Source organism: Pseudophryne corroboree, chromosome 3 (assembly GCF_028390025.1).
Source record: "Pseudophryne corroboree isolate aPseCor3 chromosome 3, aPseCor3.hap2, whole genome shotgun sequence".
Taxonomy (NCBI): Eukaryota; Metazoa; Chordata; class Amphibia; order Anura; family Myobatrachidae; genus Pseudophryne; species Pseudophryne corroboree.
This window is the reverse complement of record NC_086446.1, coordinates 608,318,684-608,337,499: the sequence shown is the minus strand read 5'-3', so window position 1 is coordinate 608,337,499 and position 18,816 is coordinate 608,318,684. Positions and strand designations below refer to the sequence as shown.

Sequence of the window (18,816 nt, the reverse complement as noted above, 5' to 3'; positions counted from 1 at the left end):
TGCTCCAAGTGGTGATATATTTGTTATACTCAAAGGGACATTATTATATAAACATGATTTGATTACTTTAGTTATCAACCGTAAGGTTTTGCTTTCTAAGGGGTCTATTTATGTAAAACACGAAAAATGAATTGTTTCTCATCACTATACATCGCATCGGTAATAAGTAGCAATTCTGTTTTCCGCAAAACAGGGCTTTTCTCTGCTACATGAATAGACCCCTAATTTCCAATGACTGTCTCAACAGGATTATGGACTACACACTGCATGACAGCCAGACTGTTAACAATTACCGGTATGTCTTTGAGAGCCCTCAAGATGTGTACATCTGGTGAATGGAGTCTACAGAAATGCACAACCATTTAAGTCTGTACCCTTTTTTTCTGCTAGGGAATCCAGAGACCTTTTTTCACTTTTGTTTTTTAAATTATACTGCAAATAAGCGCTGCTAGTTCATAAACTGTATGGTTTCTCCTTAAATAAGAAATGTAAAATCTGGGCATTGAAATAGGCTGTGTTCTATAATAAAATGGTATCAATAGTCTTGTTCAGAATGACCTTCATAGTCACCATCATCTTCTTCTGCTCCAATAGGCTCATAATCCTCTGGGTTATCATCATCCATTTCTTCTTCATCTCTGTAATCATCTCTTTTTTTGTCCTCCCTCTATAAGACCACCATGTAGGGATAGAGTTAGAACACCTCTGAGTATACGGGGTTAAAAGCTTCAAAAAGCATAAAAATATACGTTATGGTAAGAACTTACCGTTGATAAGTCCACAGGATATGATGGAGCGAAAGCGGATTTGCACCAAACGGTCAAAGCTTTTCGTCCTCCCAGCATGCAATGAGCCTGGCCATATATCCCAGCCTCCTGGCTCAGGCAAATCAGTTGTTTTTCAAAGCTCAAGGCAGGAGCATCATATAGAGCCCTAATCAGGCGAGAAGAACACACATGTACGGAAGGGTATGCAAGAGGGAAGAGGTTAGGGAGTAAAAGGATCCTCAAATCAGGTGTTTCAGGGTGGGATACTTGTGGACTTAGAAGAAATACCGTTATCAATGGTAAGTTCTTACCATAACATATATTTCTCCTGCAGGGTCAACAGGGTATCCACAGGATACATTGGGATGTCCCAAAGCAATTTAGTGGTGGGGACGCTCTTGATTGGACAGGAGAATCATTCGCCTGAATTCAGCGTCTTGAGAGGCAAAGGTATCAATGGAATAATGTCTATTGAATGTGTTAATGGAAGACCATGTGGCTGCCTTACGTATCTGTTCTGCTGAAGCACCACGTCATGATGGACCTACCTTACGAGTAGAGAGTGAGCAGAGACATTGGGGCTAATTCAGACCTAATCGCTGCTGTTCGTGGTCGCACAACAGCGATCAGGTCTGAAGTGCGCATGTGCCGGCGCTGCAGTGCGCCATCGCATGGCATACAGCAGATGGCTGTCTTAGCCCTGCAATCGCCTCTGCCTGATTGAAAGGCAGAGGAGGTCTCTGGGTGGGAGGGGGCGGGCCGGAGTACGGCCGCCGTTTAGGGGGCAGCGCAGGCATGCTTGGACCTTTGGGGGGGCGGGCTGTGGCGGCTGCGTGACGTCACACGCAGCCACTGCAACCCAGGCAGCGACGAGTAGCAGGTCAGGGAAGTTGATCGTAGATGTGCTAAATTTAGCACATCTACAATCAGGTGTAAATCACCCCCATTATCTGGAACAAGGAAATCAGCTTGAGACTATGCTTCTGAAATCGTCATCCAAAGCCATCTCGCAAGTGCCTGCTTATCAGCAGGCCATCCTCTCTTGTGAAATCTGTAGAGAACAAAGAGAGAATCTGTCTTTCTGATAGCACTGGTACAATCTACGTAGATCCTTAAGGCACGGACTACGTCCAACAATCCATCTCACGCAGAAAGGTCTGGCCCTTGAAAAGGCGGGATTACAATTTCTTTGTTACGGTGGAATTTAGACACCACCTTAGGAAGATACCCAGATTTAGTTCTGAGAACCGATCTATCTGGATAAAAAAAAAAAACAAAAAAAAAAACACACAACAGAACTGGAGGACGACATAACAAAGCCCCTAAAACTAAAACTCTTCTAGCTGAAGCAATAGCCAGTAGAAAGAGAACTTTAGCTGTCAACCACTTAAGATCCACTCTCTTAAGTAGTTCAAATGGGGCAACTTGAAGGTCCTTTAAAACTAAACTTAAGTCCCAAGGCACTGTAGGAGGAATAGAGGAGGTTGAATGCGTAGCATTCCCTGGAAAAAATAAGATTTTAAACCTACCGGTAAATCTTTTTCTCGTAGTCCGTAGAGGATGCTGGGGACTCCGTAAGGACCATGGCGATAGACGGGCTCCGCAGGAGACATGGGAACTTTAAGAAAGACTTTAGATCTGGTGTGCACTGGCTCCTCCCTCTATGCCCCTCCTCCAGACCTCAGTTAGAGAAACTGTGCCCAGAGGAGACGGACAGTACGAGGAAAGGATTTTTGTTAATCCAAGGGCAAGATTCATACCAGCCACACCAATGACACCGTATAACTTGTGATATACTATCCAGTTAACAGTATGAAAACGACATAGCATCAGTCCAAGACCGATGAGACTATAACATTACCCTTATGTAAGCAATAACTATATACAAGTCTTGCAGAAGTAGTCCGCACTTGGGACGGGCGCCCAGCATCCTCCATGGACTACGAGAAAAAGATTTACCGGTAGGTTTAAAATCTTATTTTCTCTTACGTCCTAGAGGATGCTGGGGACTCCGTAAGGACCATGGGGATTATACCAAAGCTCCCAAACGGGCGGGAGAGTGCGGATGACTCTGCAGCACCGATTGAGCAAACAGGAGGTCCTCCTCAGCCAGGGTATCAAACTTATAGAACTTTGCAAAGGAGTTTGAACCCGACTAAGTAGTAGCTCGGCACAGCTGTAGCGCTGAGACCCCTCTGGCAGCCGCCCAAGAAGAGCCCACCTTCCTAGTGGAATGGGCCTTGACCGATTTAGGTAACGGCAATCCCGCCGTAGAATGCGCCTGCTGAATCGTGTTACAGATCCAGCGAGCAATAGTCTACTTTGAAGCAGGGGCACCAATCTTGTTGGTTGCATACATGACAAACAGTGCTTCTGTTTTTCTGACTGTAGCCGATCTGGCCATGTAAATTTTCAAAGCCCTGACCACATCAAGGTACTCTGGATCCTCCAAGTCATGCGTAGCCACAGGCACCACAATAGTTCATATGAAAGGATGAAAACACTTTTGGCAGGAATTGAGGACGGGTCCGCAATTCCGCTCTATCCATATGGAAAACCAGATAGGGGCTTTTATGTGATAAAGCCGCTAATTCCGACACTCGCCTAGCCGAAGCCAAGGCTAATAACATGACCACCTTCCAAGTGAGATTTTTCAACTCCACCATTTTAAGTGGTTCAAACCAGTGTGACTTAATGAAACTTAACACCACGTTAAGGTCCCAAGGCGTCACCGGAGGTACAAAAGGAGGCTGAATATGCAGTACTCCCTTAACAAAAGTTTGTACTTCAGGGATAGAGGCCAATTCCTTTTGAAAGAAAATGGTTAAGGTCGAAATCTGAACCTTAATAGATCCTAATTTTAGGCCGAAATTCACTCCAGTTTGCAGGAAGTGAAGGAAACGGCCCAGATGGAATTCTTCCGTAGGAGCATTCCTGGCCTCACACCAAGAAACATATTTTCGCCATATACGGTGATAATGTTTAGATGTCATGTCCTTCCTAGCCTTTATTAGCGTAGGAATGACCTCATCCGGAATACCCTTATCCGCTAGGATCCGGCGTTCAACCGCCATGCCGTCCAACGCAGCCGCGGTAAGTCTTGGAATAGACATGGCCCCTGTTGCAACCGGTCCTGTCTTAGAGGAAGAAGCCACTGATCTTCTGTGAGCATTTCCTGCAGATCCAGATACCAGGTCCTTCGTGGCCAATCTGGAACAATGAGGATTGTTCTCATTCCTCTCCCTCCTACCATTCTCAACACCTTGGGTATGAGAGGAAGAGGGGGAAATACATAGATCGACTGGAACACCCACGGTGTCGCTAGGGCATCTACAGCTACTGCCTGAGGGTCTCTTGACCTGGTGCAATACCTCTGTAGCTTCTTGTTGAGGCGGGACGCCATCATGTCTATCTGTGGCAGTTCCCACTGACTTGCAATCTGTGCGAAGGCTGCCTAAAGAAGTCCTCTCTTGGATGCAGGTCGTGTTTGCTGAGGAAGTCTGCTTCTCAGTTGTCCACTCCCGGAATGAACTGCTGAAAATGCGCTTACATGATTTTCCGCCCAGCGGAGAATCCTGGTGGCTTCTGCCATTTCCACTCTGCTCTTTGTGCCGCCTTGGCGGTTTACATGAGCCACTGCGGTGATGTTGTCTGACTGGATCAGAACCGGTAGGTCGCGAAGCAATGTTTCCGCTTGCCGAAGGGCGTTGTATATGGCCCTCAGCTCCAGGATGTTGATTTGAATACAAGTTTTTTGACTTGACCCAAAGACCTTTGAAGTTTCTTCCCTGTGTGACTGCTCCCCCACCTCGGAGGCTCGCGTCTGTGGCTACCAGAATCCAGTCCTGGATGGCGAACCTGCGACCCTGCAGAAGGTGAGCACTCTGCAGCCACCATAGGAGAGACACCCTGGCCCTAGGGGACAGGGTGATTAACTGATGCATCTGTAGATGTGATCCGGACCACTTGTTCCGTAGATCCCATTGGAAAGTCCTCGCATGGAACCTGCCGAAGGGAATGGCCCCGTAAGATGCCACCATCTTTCCCAGGACCCGAGTGCAGTGATGCACTGACACCTGTTTTGGTTTTAATAGGTTTTTTACCACAGACATTAGTTCCTGGGCCTTCTCTATCGGAAGATAAACCCATTTCTGGTCCGTATTCAGAATCATACCCAAGAAGGGCAGACGAGTCATAGGAACCAACTGTGACTTCGGGATATTGAGAATCCAGCCGAGTTGCTGTGACACCTTCAGCGAAAGTGACACGCTGTTCAACAACTGCTCTTTTGATCTCGCCCTTATTAGGAGATCGTCCAAGTATGGGATAATTGTGACTCCTTGCTTGCGTAGGAGCACCATCATTTCCGCCAATTACCCTGAAATTGGTAATGACAATACTGTACCGTAATTCTCAGGTACGCCTGATGGGGTGGATAAATGGGAACATGAAGGTTTGCAGCCTTTATGTCTAGATACACCATAAAATCCCCCCCTTCCAGGTTGGTGATGATCGCTCTGAGCGATTCCACCTTGAATTTGAACCTTTTCAAGTATAGGTTCAGAGATTTTAATTTTAAAATAGGTCTGACCGAACCGTCCGGTTTCGGGACTACAGCCAAGGTTGAGTAATATCCACTTCCTTGTTGAAGGAGGGGAACCTTAAGCACCACCTGTTGGAGATACAATGTGTGAATTGTATTTAATATTATCTCCCTTTCTGGGGGAAAAGCCGGTAGGGCCGACAAGGAAAACCGGCGAGGAGGCACCTCTTCGAATTCCAGCTTGTAACCCTGAGAAACAATTTCTATTGCCCAGGGATCCACCTGTGAGTGAACTCAGATGGAATATTGAAAACATCTCTTACTGCAATAAGCGAGTCTACACCCTGTGCAGCAGAGGAATCATCCAACTCAGCATTTGATTCCAGCTACTCCCCCTCTGCCACTTCCGGTACCTCCTCCTCGGACTCCGAGAGGATATCGGGTAACACTCTCTTTTGGGGTAAAGGATTAGAGAGAGGAGAAACATGCCTGCTATCTGCCCTGGCCTTTGTCAGAGCAGCCATAGACTGTTGTAACTGCTGCCTTTTTGGTCTTGCAGTAATTAACTCATTAGACATGTCAGTCATCATAGTTTTAATTGAACTGAGCCAAGGAGGCTCTTGCAATTCACCCCCAGAAGCCCCACTAGTTTGTGAGGTCTGGCTGCATTGTTCACACATGAGGGAATCCACAGAAGAGGGGGAAAACCGGGTGTGACATATGGCACATACAACCTTTCTCACCATGTTGACAGAGGACATTTACATACACACACATACACAGAGACACAGGGTACAAGCAAGCCTGCCCAGCCTAGTATATGTGGAGATACACAGAGATGAGGAACCAGCACACAGCCTGATACTAACAATTGAACGGCTAGGATAAGGCAATTTGGTGTACAGTGCTTGAGGAGCCTAATACAAGGATCCAACAGCTGCCTCTCCCCCCACCCCTGTACTAGTGTCTGGCTGTAGTATCCTGTGGAGGAGCTGGCAGTCCTGCAGCAGCGCTGTGAGTGCAGGAAATGGAGCCAGGAAGCCACTGGTCCCACTCTGATGAAGCGATGCCCCCTGCAATGGCACCGGGGGCCAACTGCTATTTATACTGGCGAAAGTCCCCAAATAGTGTAGAAATGAAAGTACATGTACCCCATTACACTATCGCTGGCCAGTCTGCGCAGGGAAGGGGGGTGCTATGGGATCACCCCAAGTGGAGACCATATGCCCGCCCCGTGATCGCGGCACACAATGAACTGGGGCCCCCGGTTATCACTCACCACTCCGACGACCTTCAGGCTCTGTACTGGGGGTGTGCAGCATGCTGCGGGTGTGCTTGCAATGCCTGCAGTACACTGACCCTCAAGACGGTGGTCCTGTCAGCGGGATCCGACTCAGCACCTCCAGGAGACTGGTGTGGCCCATCCTCACGCAGTGTCCCTTGGTGCAGGTAAGCTATTGCCCAACAGCTTACCTGAAAATAACAAACAGGAATTAAACTGAAGAAAAACTCTCTCAGGAGCTCCAGTGTGCATCCTCTCCTGAGGGCACATTTTTCGAAACTGAACTTTGAGGGAGGGCATAGAGGGGAGGAGCCAGCACACCCTGTTGAAGAGATTTAAAGTGCACCAGCTCCTTTGGACCCCATCTACACCCCATCGTAATTCTGTGTCCCCAGTATCCCTTATGGATGATAGAGAAATACTGGTAACTCTTTACTAAAAAGAATATCTCCAGTAAAAGGTAAAGACTGTAAAACCTTCTTGGATTCTGAATCAGCTTTCCATGTACGTAGCCAAACTGCTCTGCGAGCAGCTACTGCTGAGGCCGATGCCCGAGAGGCAATTGTACCCATATTCAAGGCTGCTTCTTCCAAAACTATTGCAGCCTGTTTGATATGTGCAACATGGGATTTTTGCTCTCTAGATGCCATTGAAATTACCCCCTCCAATGCATCCAGCAAAGCAGCCACTGCTTTAGCCATCCAGGCTGAAGCCATGGCTGGTCTTATGATTTCCCCTGACAGGAAAAAATATTTTTTTAGAAAACCATCCACTCTCCTATCTGTGACATCATTTAATGATGTTGAAGGCAGAGGTAATGTAGATTTTTGCACTAATTGAATAACATGTGTTTCTACTTAGGGAGCCACCTCCTTCTTTAAACAATTCCCAGCTGGAAGAGGATAATTGGAATTCCATTTCCTAGGAAATCTAAATTTCTTACTGGGTGTAGCCCAAGCCTCTTCCATAATTTCCGTCAGCTGCCAAATAACTCAGTCTTAACTGTTTTGGGACTTTTAAATACAGGTGCCTTGGATTTTAACACAGGCTCTGTTGATTCTACTAAAGATAGAAAGGCCTTCATTGCATTAGTTAACTCAAATATGTCCACTGAGCTGAGACCTTCTTCCTCATCTTCGTATGCAGAGTGTAATGAGTCTTCTTCCTCCAACGAATCCTCATCTGAAACGTGTAGACTGTGAAGATGTTGTTTCATGTCTTTGTGATTTACTTACCACTGGCTTTTCAGCCTGTTTCTGTTGACAGGCTACTGCGTCCCCTGCTGGAAATGATAAACCGCAGGTGGAATGCTGCATATAAGGGTTACTAGTGTAACCTATGTCAAAGTAAGCTAAAAATATCATGCTTCACATTGCCATATACTAACCCCATGCACATGCCCGCTGCGCGTGCACTCAGTCCGCCGTACGTGCACACATCCGCAAGTTGCGTAATATCGCTCCAGCGATATTGCACATAATGTGGGTATTTACGGCGGAGTTTGTGAGCCTGTAGCTGGCGACTCGTTTATAGCATAGTTAACCCATATAGCGTGTTTTGTAGATAGTATTCCCCTTAATAATATCTGCAAGTATGTTTAGTGTAAATGGTTCGGGGACTTGGGAATTCCTCTGTGCATGATATGAAGGGTCAGGCAAAGGCTGAACGGTGGTGTCTAGTATCTAACGGAAGAGTATTTTATTAGAAACATTCCGGTGTTGGTTAGGAAGAGATTAATCGCTCCTGCGTATAGTTATGTCTATAAGAAGTTTATGGACATTTACTGTATTTGCAGTTCATTATCCATGCGGCGGGAATCCTGTGGATACCTCCCACCTGAGCAGTTTGAAATAGTCACAGCCCACCTGTTCAAATCCACCTATGACCTTTTGTTATAATGCAGAGAGACATTCCTGTGTCCAATGAACAATGAGATTGTAGGGCCCATTGTAGTGTACTGTATGTTGTGTATATAAAGGCCACTGTCCCCTGACCGGCCAGTACTCTCTCTCATCAACATTTATCTGTCGGATAATTGGAGGACTGGATCCGGTTGCGCTAGCGAGTGTTCCCCCGTATGGTATGTTTCTCTGTGGCCACTTTGTTACCCGTTTAATGTAAGCCATTCATTCTTATTCTATGTATTTGTGTTTGCGTTCGTTCGCTATTGTGTATCTTACTGTTTAGTTATTCTGTTTAGTTATTAATGTTAGGTCTGTAGTGTATAAGCTGTAAACTGTTTTCTTGTCCCTTTTACATACTAAAATCATCCAGTAAGGTGTTGGAACCTTAACAAGTGTTTGTGTGTTTCACCATTTATTACTAAGGGTTTCTGAGCATCTCAATCGCTCAAACAGCTGGCTTAAATACGAAGGTTAATCAGTGTTATATCATTACAGTACCTCAATGCTAAGGTTTATAGTATAAGCATACTCTGTGTTTAAGGTTTAAAAAGGATATTGTCTGTGTGTACGCTCGCTGTGTGTATTCCGTACACCCAGCGTAGCGTGTGTACATAACTTGCGTACCACGTGTGAGGTCTTTGTACGCAAATAGCGTACAAAGTGCGTAGCACGTGCACGAGCTTTAGCGGCCATTACGGCTTCACGGTATTAGTAAATAGCTTGTGTTAAAGGATAAATATTTAGCTTTATCAATTGGGGACTCGTCCGGTCCACCTCATATCCGCAGTCAGGCGAAAACGCGCAGACTTTATCGATCAGCAAAGGGCGGAAAGGTAGTATCCCCTGTATCCGTGTTTGTGGTTGGGGATACAGTAGTGCTGATCGGATAAGCGTCTGCGTCTGCTTTGCTTGGTTTGTAGGGATGCTGGTGAAATCCGAGGAAGGTAAGAACATACAGCTATTATTTTAAATCTGTTTTTTTCTCTCTCCCTCTCTCTGTTTGGCGCCAATTGCGCACACAATACACGCACACACACCTGTATTTTTATTTTGTGCATTTTCGCATAGTCACTCTCTTGTTGCCATAAGAATTGATTGATAGACACGTGCTGAGGAAATTTGGTGCTATTCAGTTAATATTATAAGGAATAATATTTTAAGGGAGTATTATAAAAAGCAGGCACACAGCATAACAGATACTGTGTGGTGTTCGGTAAGCGATTACAGTTGAACATCGTTTACATTTATAGAAGCGTGTTATTTGTGTTACTGTGAACGTATCTGGACTTTGTGCATACGTGTCTCGGGCAACGTGCGAGATTACGTACGCGACGCAAAGGCGTACACACGTAGCGTATATTACGCAACGTGCGTACGGATACGCCCACTAAACTCAAATCACACGATAGCATTGTTTTAGTGTGGGCGGTATAGTAGCCACGCGATAATAGCACAAGTTTGTTCAGTTTCCAAAAGTTTAGTTTAAAAAGAACCTTTTTCTATTGCAAAACCCGGGGATTGAACTGTTTGCCTGAATGAAAGTAATTTCTGTACAGAAAAATCAGAGTGCATATGATTGAACAGGAGTGAGTGTGCAAATAAAGGTATTCTTTTTGTGAACCCAGAAATCGGGATCCCATCGGAGAACACACCAGGTGAGTGGACACTTGGTGGCGTGGGATTGGCTTGCTCACGTTAACATTGTATAAGGTAAAGGAGCAATTAGTATCCGCAGACAAGAGGACTGCGAAGGTTAAGAAAGCGCAGCCCCGGGGGTTGGCGTAGTACCCATATAGGCCCGTTCAGTATAACGCTCCGGCTGAAGGTTTCGCAGCCTAAACAACCGATTCCATTGGTCGCACGGCGAATAAGTAATAGGTACTTATACTCAGTGCGACTGGACCGCACGCTGTGTACATTAGTTAGGTCACCTTGATACCCACTAAAATTTGCTGTGGGATCATAGACGCTATTTGTACATTTTAACGTGATTTGTGTAGGTTTTTGTTATTTTAAGGGAGTTTCGCTATTCACTCAGGAAATCTCCAACAACTAATATTTACTGGGAAGGGTAGCATACTCCCACACGCCCCAGTAAATAGAGGTTACAAAAAGATCCAGAGATTGGATATGACCAGTGGTGGGCACATTGCTGGAATTCGTATTGGCCAATAGGGGCGTGAGTGAGTGAAGGCACTCGTTGAACTTTCACCGTCGCCTTATCTCTGGGAACTTGGTTTGTTTTGTAAGAATTCGCTGAGACAGCAATATCTGCAAACAATGGGGGCCAGTTGCTCAAGTAAGGGACGACCAACAAAAGTTTACATTGGTAGTTGTTGGCCCAAAGGGTCAGCACGGTATATAATGTGTGAGAAAATAAGAATTTACTTACCGATAATTCTATTTCTCGGAGTCCGTAGTGGATGCTGGGGTTCCTGAAAGGACCATGGGGAATAGCGGCTCCGCAGGAGACAGGGCACAAAAAGTAAAGCTTTCCGATCAGGTGGTGTGCACTGGCTCCTCCCCCTATGACCCTCCTCCAAGCCTCAGTTAGGTACTGTGCCCGGACGAGCGTACACAATAAGGGAGGAATTTTGAATCCCGGGTAAGACTCATACCAGCCACACCAATCACACCGTACAACTTGTGATCAAACCCAGTTAACAGTATGATAACAGAGGAGCCTCCGAAAGATGGCTTCCTAAACAATAACCCGAATTAGTTAACAATAACTATGTACAATTATTGCAGATAATCCGCACTTGGGATGGGCGCCCAGCATCCACTACGGACTCCGAGAAATAGAATTATCGGTAAGTAAATTCTTATTTTCTCTATCGTCCTAGTGGATGCTGGGGTTCCTGAAAGGACCATGGGGATTATACCAAAGCTCCCAAACGGGCGGGAGAGTGCGGATGACTCTGCAGCACCGAATGAGAGAACTCCAGGTCCTCCTTAGCCAGAGTATCAAATTTGTAAAATTTTACAAACGTGTTCTCCCCTGACCACGTAGCTGCTCGGCAAAGTTGTAATGCCGAGACCCCTCGGGCAGCCGCCCAAGATGAGCCCACCTTCCTTGTGGAGTGGGCCTTTACAGATTTAGGCTGTGGCAGGCCTGCCATAGAATGTGCAAGTTGGATTGTGCTACAGATCCAACGAGCAATCGTCTGCTTAGACGCAGGAGCACCCATCTTGTTGGGTGCATACAATATAAACAACGAGTCAGATTTTCTGACTCCAGCTGTCCTTGCAATATATATTTTTAATGCTCTGACAACGTCCAGTAACTTGGAGTCCTCCAAGTCACTTGTAGCCGCAGGCACTACAATAGGCTGGTTCAGATGAAATGCTGACACCACCTTAGGGAGAAAATGCGGACGAGTCCGCAGTTCTGCCCTGTCCGAATGGAAAATCAGATATGGGCTTTTGTAAGATAAAGCTGCCAGTTCTGACACTCTCCTGGCCGAAGCCAGGGCTAGTAACATGGTCACTTTCCATGTGAGATATTTTAAATCCACCTTATTTAGTGGTTCAAACCAATGAGATTTTAGAAATTCCAAAACCACATTGAGATCCCACGGTGCCACTGGAGGCACCACAGGAGGCTGTATATGCAGCACTCCCTTAACAAAGGTCTGGACTTCAGGAACTGAAGCCAATTCTTTTTGAAAGAAAATTGACAGGGCCGAAATTTGAACCTTAATAGATCCCAATTTGAGACCCATAGACAATCCTGATTGCAGGAAATGTAGGAATCGACCCAGTTGAAATTCCTCCGTCGGAGCACTCCGATCCTCGCACCACGCAACATATCTTCGCCAAATGCGGTGATAGTGTTGCACGGTTACTTCCTTCCTTGCTTTAATCAAAGTAGGAATGACTTCTTCCGGCATGCCTTTTTCCTTTAGGATCCGGCGTTCAACCGCCATGCCGTCAAACGCAGCCACGGTAAGTCTTGAAACAGACAGGGACCCTGCTGAAGCAAGTCCCTCCTTAGAGGTAGAGGCCACGGATCTTCCGTGATCATCTCTTGAAGTTCCGGGTACCAAGTCCTTCTTGGCCAATCCGGAACCACTAGTATCGTTCTTACGCCTCTTTGCCGTATAATTCTCAATACTTTTGGTATGAGAGGCAGAGGAGGAAACACATACACCGACTGGTACACCCAAGGCGTTACCAGCGCGTCCACAGCTATCGCCTGCGGATCTCTTGACCTGGCGCAATACCTGTCCAGTTTTTTGTTGAGGCGAGACGCCATCATGTCCACCATTGGTCTTTCCCAACGGGTTACCAGCATGTGGAAGACTTCCGGATGAAGTCCCCACTGTCCCGGGTGAAGGTCGTGTCTGCTGAGGAAGTCTGCTTCCCAGTTGTCCACTCCCGGGATGAACACTGCTGACAGTGCTATCACATGATTCTCTGCCCAGCGAAGAATCCTTGCAGCTTCTGCCATTGCACTCCTGCTTCTTGTGCCGCCCTGTCTGTTTACATGGGCGACTGCCGTGATGTTGTCCGACTGGATCAACACCGATTTTCCTTGAAGCAGAGGTTCTGCCTGGCTTAGAGCATTGTAGATTGCTCTTAGTTCCAGAATGTTTATGTGAAGAGACGTTTCCAGGCTCGTCCACACTCCCTGGAAGTTTCTTCCTTGTGTGACTGCTCCCCAGCCTCTCAGGCTGGCGTCCGTGGTCACCAGGATCCAATCCTGTATGCCGAATCTGCGGCCCTCCAATAGATGAGCACTCTGCAACCACCACAGAAGAGATACCCTTGTCCTTGGAGACAGGGTTATCCGCTGGTGCATCTGAAGATGCGACCCTGACCATTTGTCCAACCGATCCCTCTGGAAAATTCGTGCATGGAATCTGCCGAATGGAATTGCTTCGTAAGAAGCCACCATTTTTCCCAGGACTCTTGTGCATTGATGTACAGACACCTTTCCTGGTTTTAGGAGGTTCCTGACAAGCTCGGATAACTCCTTGGCTTTTTCCTCCGGGAGAAAAACCTTTTTCTGAACCGTGTCCAGAATCATCCCCAGGAACAGCAGACGAGTTGTCGGCATTAACTGGGATTTTGGAATATTCAGAATCCAGCCGTGCTGTTTTAGCACTTCTTGAGACAGTGCTAATCCCCTCTCTAGCTGTTCTCTGGACCTTGCCCTTATTAGGAGATCGTCCAAGTATGGGATAATTAATACGCCTTTTCTTCGAAGAAGAATCATCATCTCGGCCATTACCTTTGTAAAGACTCGAGGTGCCGTGGACAATCCGAACGGCAGCGTCTGAAACTGATAGTGACAGTTTTGTACAACGAACCTGAGGTACCCCTGGTGTGAGGGGTAAATTGGAACGTGGAGGTACGCATCTTTGATGTCCAAGGACACCATAAAGTCCCCTTCTTCCAGGTTCGCTATCACTGCTCTGAGTGACTCCATTTTGAACTTGAACTTCTTTATGTATAGGTTCAAGGACTTCAGATTTAGAATAGGTCTTACCGAGCCGTCCGGCTTCGGTACCACAAATAGAGTGGAATAATACCCCTTTCCCTGTTGTAGAGGAGGTACCTTGACTATCACCTGCTGAGAGTACAGCTTGTGAATGGCTTCCAAAACCGTCTCCCTTTCGGAGGGGGACGTTGGTAAAGCAGACTTCAGGAAACGGCGAGGCGGATCTGTCTCTAGTTCTAACCTGTACCCCTGAGATATTATCTGCAGGATCCAGGGATCTACCTGCGAGTGAGCCCACTGCGCGCTGAAATTCTTGAGACGACCGCCCACCGCCCCCGAGTCCGCTTGAGAAGCCCCAGCGTCATGCTGAGGCTTTTGTAGAAGCGGGGGAGGGCTTCTGTTCCTGGGAAGGAGCTGCCTGTTGGTGTCTCTTCCCCTTTCCTCTGCCTCGTGGCAGATATGAATATCCCTTTGCTCTCTTGTTTTTAAAGGAACGAAAGGGCTGCGGTTGAAAAGTCGGTGTCTTTTTCTGTTGGGGAGTAGCTTGAGGTAAAAAAGTGGATTTCCCGGCTGTAGCCGTGGCCACCAAATCTGATAGACCGACTCCAAATAACTCCTCCCCTTTATACGGCAAAACTTCCATATGCCGTTTTGAGTCCGCATCGCCTGACCACTGTCGCGTCCATAAACTTCTTCTGGCTGAAATGGACATAGCACTTACCCGTGATGCCAGTGTGCAGATATCCCTCTGTGCATCACGCATATAAAGAAATGCATCCTTTATTTGCTCTAAAGACAGTAAAACATTGTCCCTATCCAGGGTATCAATATTTTCAATCAGGGACTCTGACCAAGCTACTCCAGCACTGCACATCCAGGCTGTCGCTATAGCTGGTCGTAGTATAACACCTGTATGTGTGTATATACTTTTTTGGATATTTTCCATCCTCCTATCTGCTGGATCTTTAAGTGCGGCCGTCTCAGGAGAGGGTAACGCCACTTGTTTAGATAAGCGTGTGAGCGCCTTGTCCACCCTAGGAGGTGTTTCCCAGCGCGCCCTAACCTCTGACGGGAAAGGGTATAAAGCTAATAACTTCTTTGAAATTAGCATCTTTTTATCGGGGGCAACCCACGCTTCATCACATACATCATTTAGTTCTTCTGATTCGGGAAAAACTATAGGTAGTTTTTTCACACCCCACATAATACCCTGTTTAGTGGTACCTGTAGTATCAGCTAAATGTAACGCCTCCTTCATTGCCAAAATCATATAACGTGTGGCCCTACTGGAAAATACGGTTGATTCGTCACCGTCGCCACTGGAATCAGTGCCTGTGTCTGGGTCTGTGTCGACCGACTGAGGCAAAGGGCGTTTTACCGCCCCTGACGGTGTTTGAGGCGCCTGGACAGGCACTAACTGATTGTCCGGCCGTCTCATGTCGTCAAACGACTGTTTTAGCGTGTTGACACTATCCCGTAATTCCATAAATAAAGGCATCCATTCTGGTGTCGACCCCCTAGGAGGTGACATCCCCATATTTGGCAATTGCTCCGCCTCCACACCAATATCGTCCTCATACATGTCGACACACACGTACCGACACACAGCAGACACACAGGGAATGCTCTTAACGAAGACAGGACCCCACTAGCCCTTTGGGGAGACAGAGGGAGAGTTTGCCAGCACACACCAAAAGCGCTATATATGACAGGGATAGCCTTATAATAAGTGCTCCCTGTATAGCTGCTTTTATAATATAATTTTTGCCACTATTTTGCCCCCCCTCTCTTGTTTTACCCTGTTTCTGTAGTGCAGTGCAGGGGAGAGACCTGGGAGCCGTCCTGACCAGCGGAGCTGTGTAAGGAAAATGGCGCTGTGTGCTGAGGAGATAGGCCCCGCCCCTTTTCCGGCGGGCTCGTCTCCCGCTCTTTAGTGTATTCTGGCAGGGGTTAAATATCTCCATATAGCCCCCGGAGGCTATATGTGAGGTATTTTTTAGCCAAATAGGTTTTCATTTGCCTCCCAGGGCGCTCCCCTCCCAGCGCCCTGCACCCTCAGTGACTGCCGTGTGAAGTGTGCTGAGAGGAAAATGGCGCACAGCTGCAGTGCTGTGCGCTACCTTTAGAAGACTGAGGAGTCTTCTGCCGCCGATTCTGGACCTCTTCATGTTTCAGCATCTGCAAGGGGGCCGGCGGCGAGGCTCCGGTGACCATCCAGGCTGTACCTGTGATCGTCCCTCTGGAGCTGATGTCCAGTAGCCAAGAAGCCAATCCATCCTGCACGCAGGTGAGTTCACTTCTTCTCCCCTAAGTCCCTCGTTGCAGTGATCCTGTTGCCAGCAGGACTCACTGTAAAATAAAAAACCTAGCTAAACTTTCTCTAAGCAGCTCTTTAGGAGAGCCACCTAGATTGCACCCTTCTCGGCCGGGCACAAAAATCTAACTGAGGCTTGGAGGAGGGTCATAGGGGGAGGAGCCAGTGCACACCACCTGATCGGAAAGCTTTACTTTTTGTGCCCTGTCTCCTGCGGAGCCGCTATTCCCCATGGTCCTTTCAGGAACCCCAGCATCCACTAGGACGATAGAGAAATACGGATCACACACACAGGTATTATGCAAAGAATGGGAACGAATGACTGAGGATGATGGAGAACAGTTCCCCAGGGTGGGCAGTTTGAATCCTGAGGTATTGCAAAATCTAAGAAAGAGGATATGTTTAATAAAATCTGCAAAACAGAGGATTAGACATTATGATTGTTTACAGTTATGGCAACAGGAGAGTGAAATACAACAGGAATTCGCTCAAAAAGCAAATTCAAATTCTGGTAGAAGTCTGATAGCAACGGCACCACCACCGTATATAGTAGGGGAAAAAGTGGCTGCAGAGAATGGCATACGGGTGTACGAAAAGAGTGCACTTAACAAATATAGTAGTGATAAGAGTAAAATGAATGTTAATGCAAATGTTGATGCTAATGCTAACCCGTGCAAGTTGTATCCCATTTTAAACTTCCCTCAGGAATGCGACCAGGAAGATGAGCCCACTACGATTTCAGCTCTCTCTCTAGCGGCCACCATAAACGATACTCCAGTGGGCACGGCCCAACCAGTAAGAGCGGTATCGAAGGCCCATAGTGCAGGGACAGGTGAGGTTGTGTCTACAGGTAAGTACGGTACTTTACAATATGCTGAAACTGTTACACCACACACTGTAGAATCAACCCAGAGTGAGGTAATTGATCTTAATCCTGTTAGAGTGATAGCGGTCCCCAATGGGAAGACCGACGCAAATGGAGTCACACCCATCAGGAATATTGCAATGCATTGTCCCTGGTCCCGGGCAGAATTAAGAACAATTTTGTCTGAATTTCCCGATCCCAGAAAAGATCTAGCCGCATGCCAAAGGTTCATTAAGGACCTAGGTAACTCCACTGAACCTAACAACAAAGATTGGCGGACACTACTGCGGGCATGTCTGCCCTCTAGTATTGACCCTGTTAAATTCATTACCGATTGTAAATTGGATGCTGAGGTAGCCCTCACTGACGAGTACAATCAGGAAAATGTTAAACAGATCAATCTGCAGTTAGGAGTATATTTCCCAGCCGTTGTAAAATGGAACAAAATTTTCTCCATTAAACAAATGGAAGGAGAAACTGCTTCTGATTATTTCCACCGGGCACTGGAGGAAATGGCTAGATATACTGGGATCATGGACATTGAGGCAAATGTACATCATAGAGAGATAGCGGTGTCCGTATTGATGGACGGTTTAAAGGAAGTATTAAGAAATAGGGTACAAACCACTCAACCTAACTGGAGAGGTATGTCGGTGGCCGCCTTAAGAGAGACTGCTGTCGGGCACGACAGGAACATCACAAGATGCAGAGAGTCACAGGGTGATAAGCTGATGGCCATAAGTATCCAAGCCCTTACAACAAGGCCGCCTCAGTTTAAATCTCAGACCCCTGGTGGTAAGCCGTATATGGTAAAATGTTACAATTGTAATAGGGAAGGACATTTTGCACGTAACTGCACCAATAGAAACTCACATAATGTATATCGACCCCCTAGACCAGAGCATGACACACAGTATGGCGCACGTAGATGGGAGCAGGTACCGCAGAGGTGGAGTGATGAGCCACACGCAGGGGAAACTAGGAGGTACCCACCAAAAAGAGACTGGCAGATCTCTGAAAATTCCCAGTTACCTCCCTCACATATTGTAGCAACCAATGCGCTGCGGGAAGGTCACAATTTACAATAGGGGTGGGGCCACACCTGTAGTTTGCAGCCAGTGAAATTAATTGCGAGCCTTGGAAGTGAACCCGAGGTCACAATTGATGTAGCTGGTAGATCTCTACCTTTCCTTGTAGATACGGGGGCGGCCAAGTCAGTGTTAAATTCAACAGTGGGTATGAAGACCACTGGTAAGACAATTCCAGCCATGTGAGTAACAGGAGTAGTACAATACTACCCGTTAAGCAAACCAGCAGAGATTACGATAGGGCCTTTACAGACTAAGCATTCCTTTCTGCTGGCTGCATCGGCTCCGACTAATCTACTTGGTAGAGATTTACTGTGCAAGATGGGATGTGTCATATATTGTACTCCTGAAGGTGTATTCTTAGATATACCTGAGAATCACGCTCAGGAAGTGCAGGATATGTTAGACACCCCACAAAAGTTAATGACGCATACTGCTGTTACACATAGATGTCCGTCCAAGGTAGAGGAAATGATTTCTCAGATACCGGAATCACTTTGGACCAAGGATGGACAAGACACTGGATTGATGGCAAATGTAGCTCCTGTAGTAGTTCAAGTAAAAGATGGTAGGATAGCTCCAAAAATCCCACAGTATCCTCTGAAGC

At 46.8% G+C, this 18,816-nt stretch overlaps 1 protein-coding gene across 3 annotated transcripts in view; it reads right to left on the bottom strand.

Moving 5' to 3' along the window:
* The window catches only part of CCAR1 (cell division cycle and apoptosis regulator 1), a 247,507-nt gene that overhangs the window by 89,764 nt on the left and 138,927 nt on the right, over positions 1–18,816 (bottom strand). For all 3 annotated transcript variants that reach the window (XM_063961565.1, XM_063961566.1, XM_063961567.1), the window contains exon 18: positions 559–667. In XM_063961565.1, the coding sequence (XP_063817635.1) occupies positions 559–667 (109 nt within the window). The remainder of the gene's footprint in view (positions 1–558; positions 668–18,816) is intronic.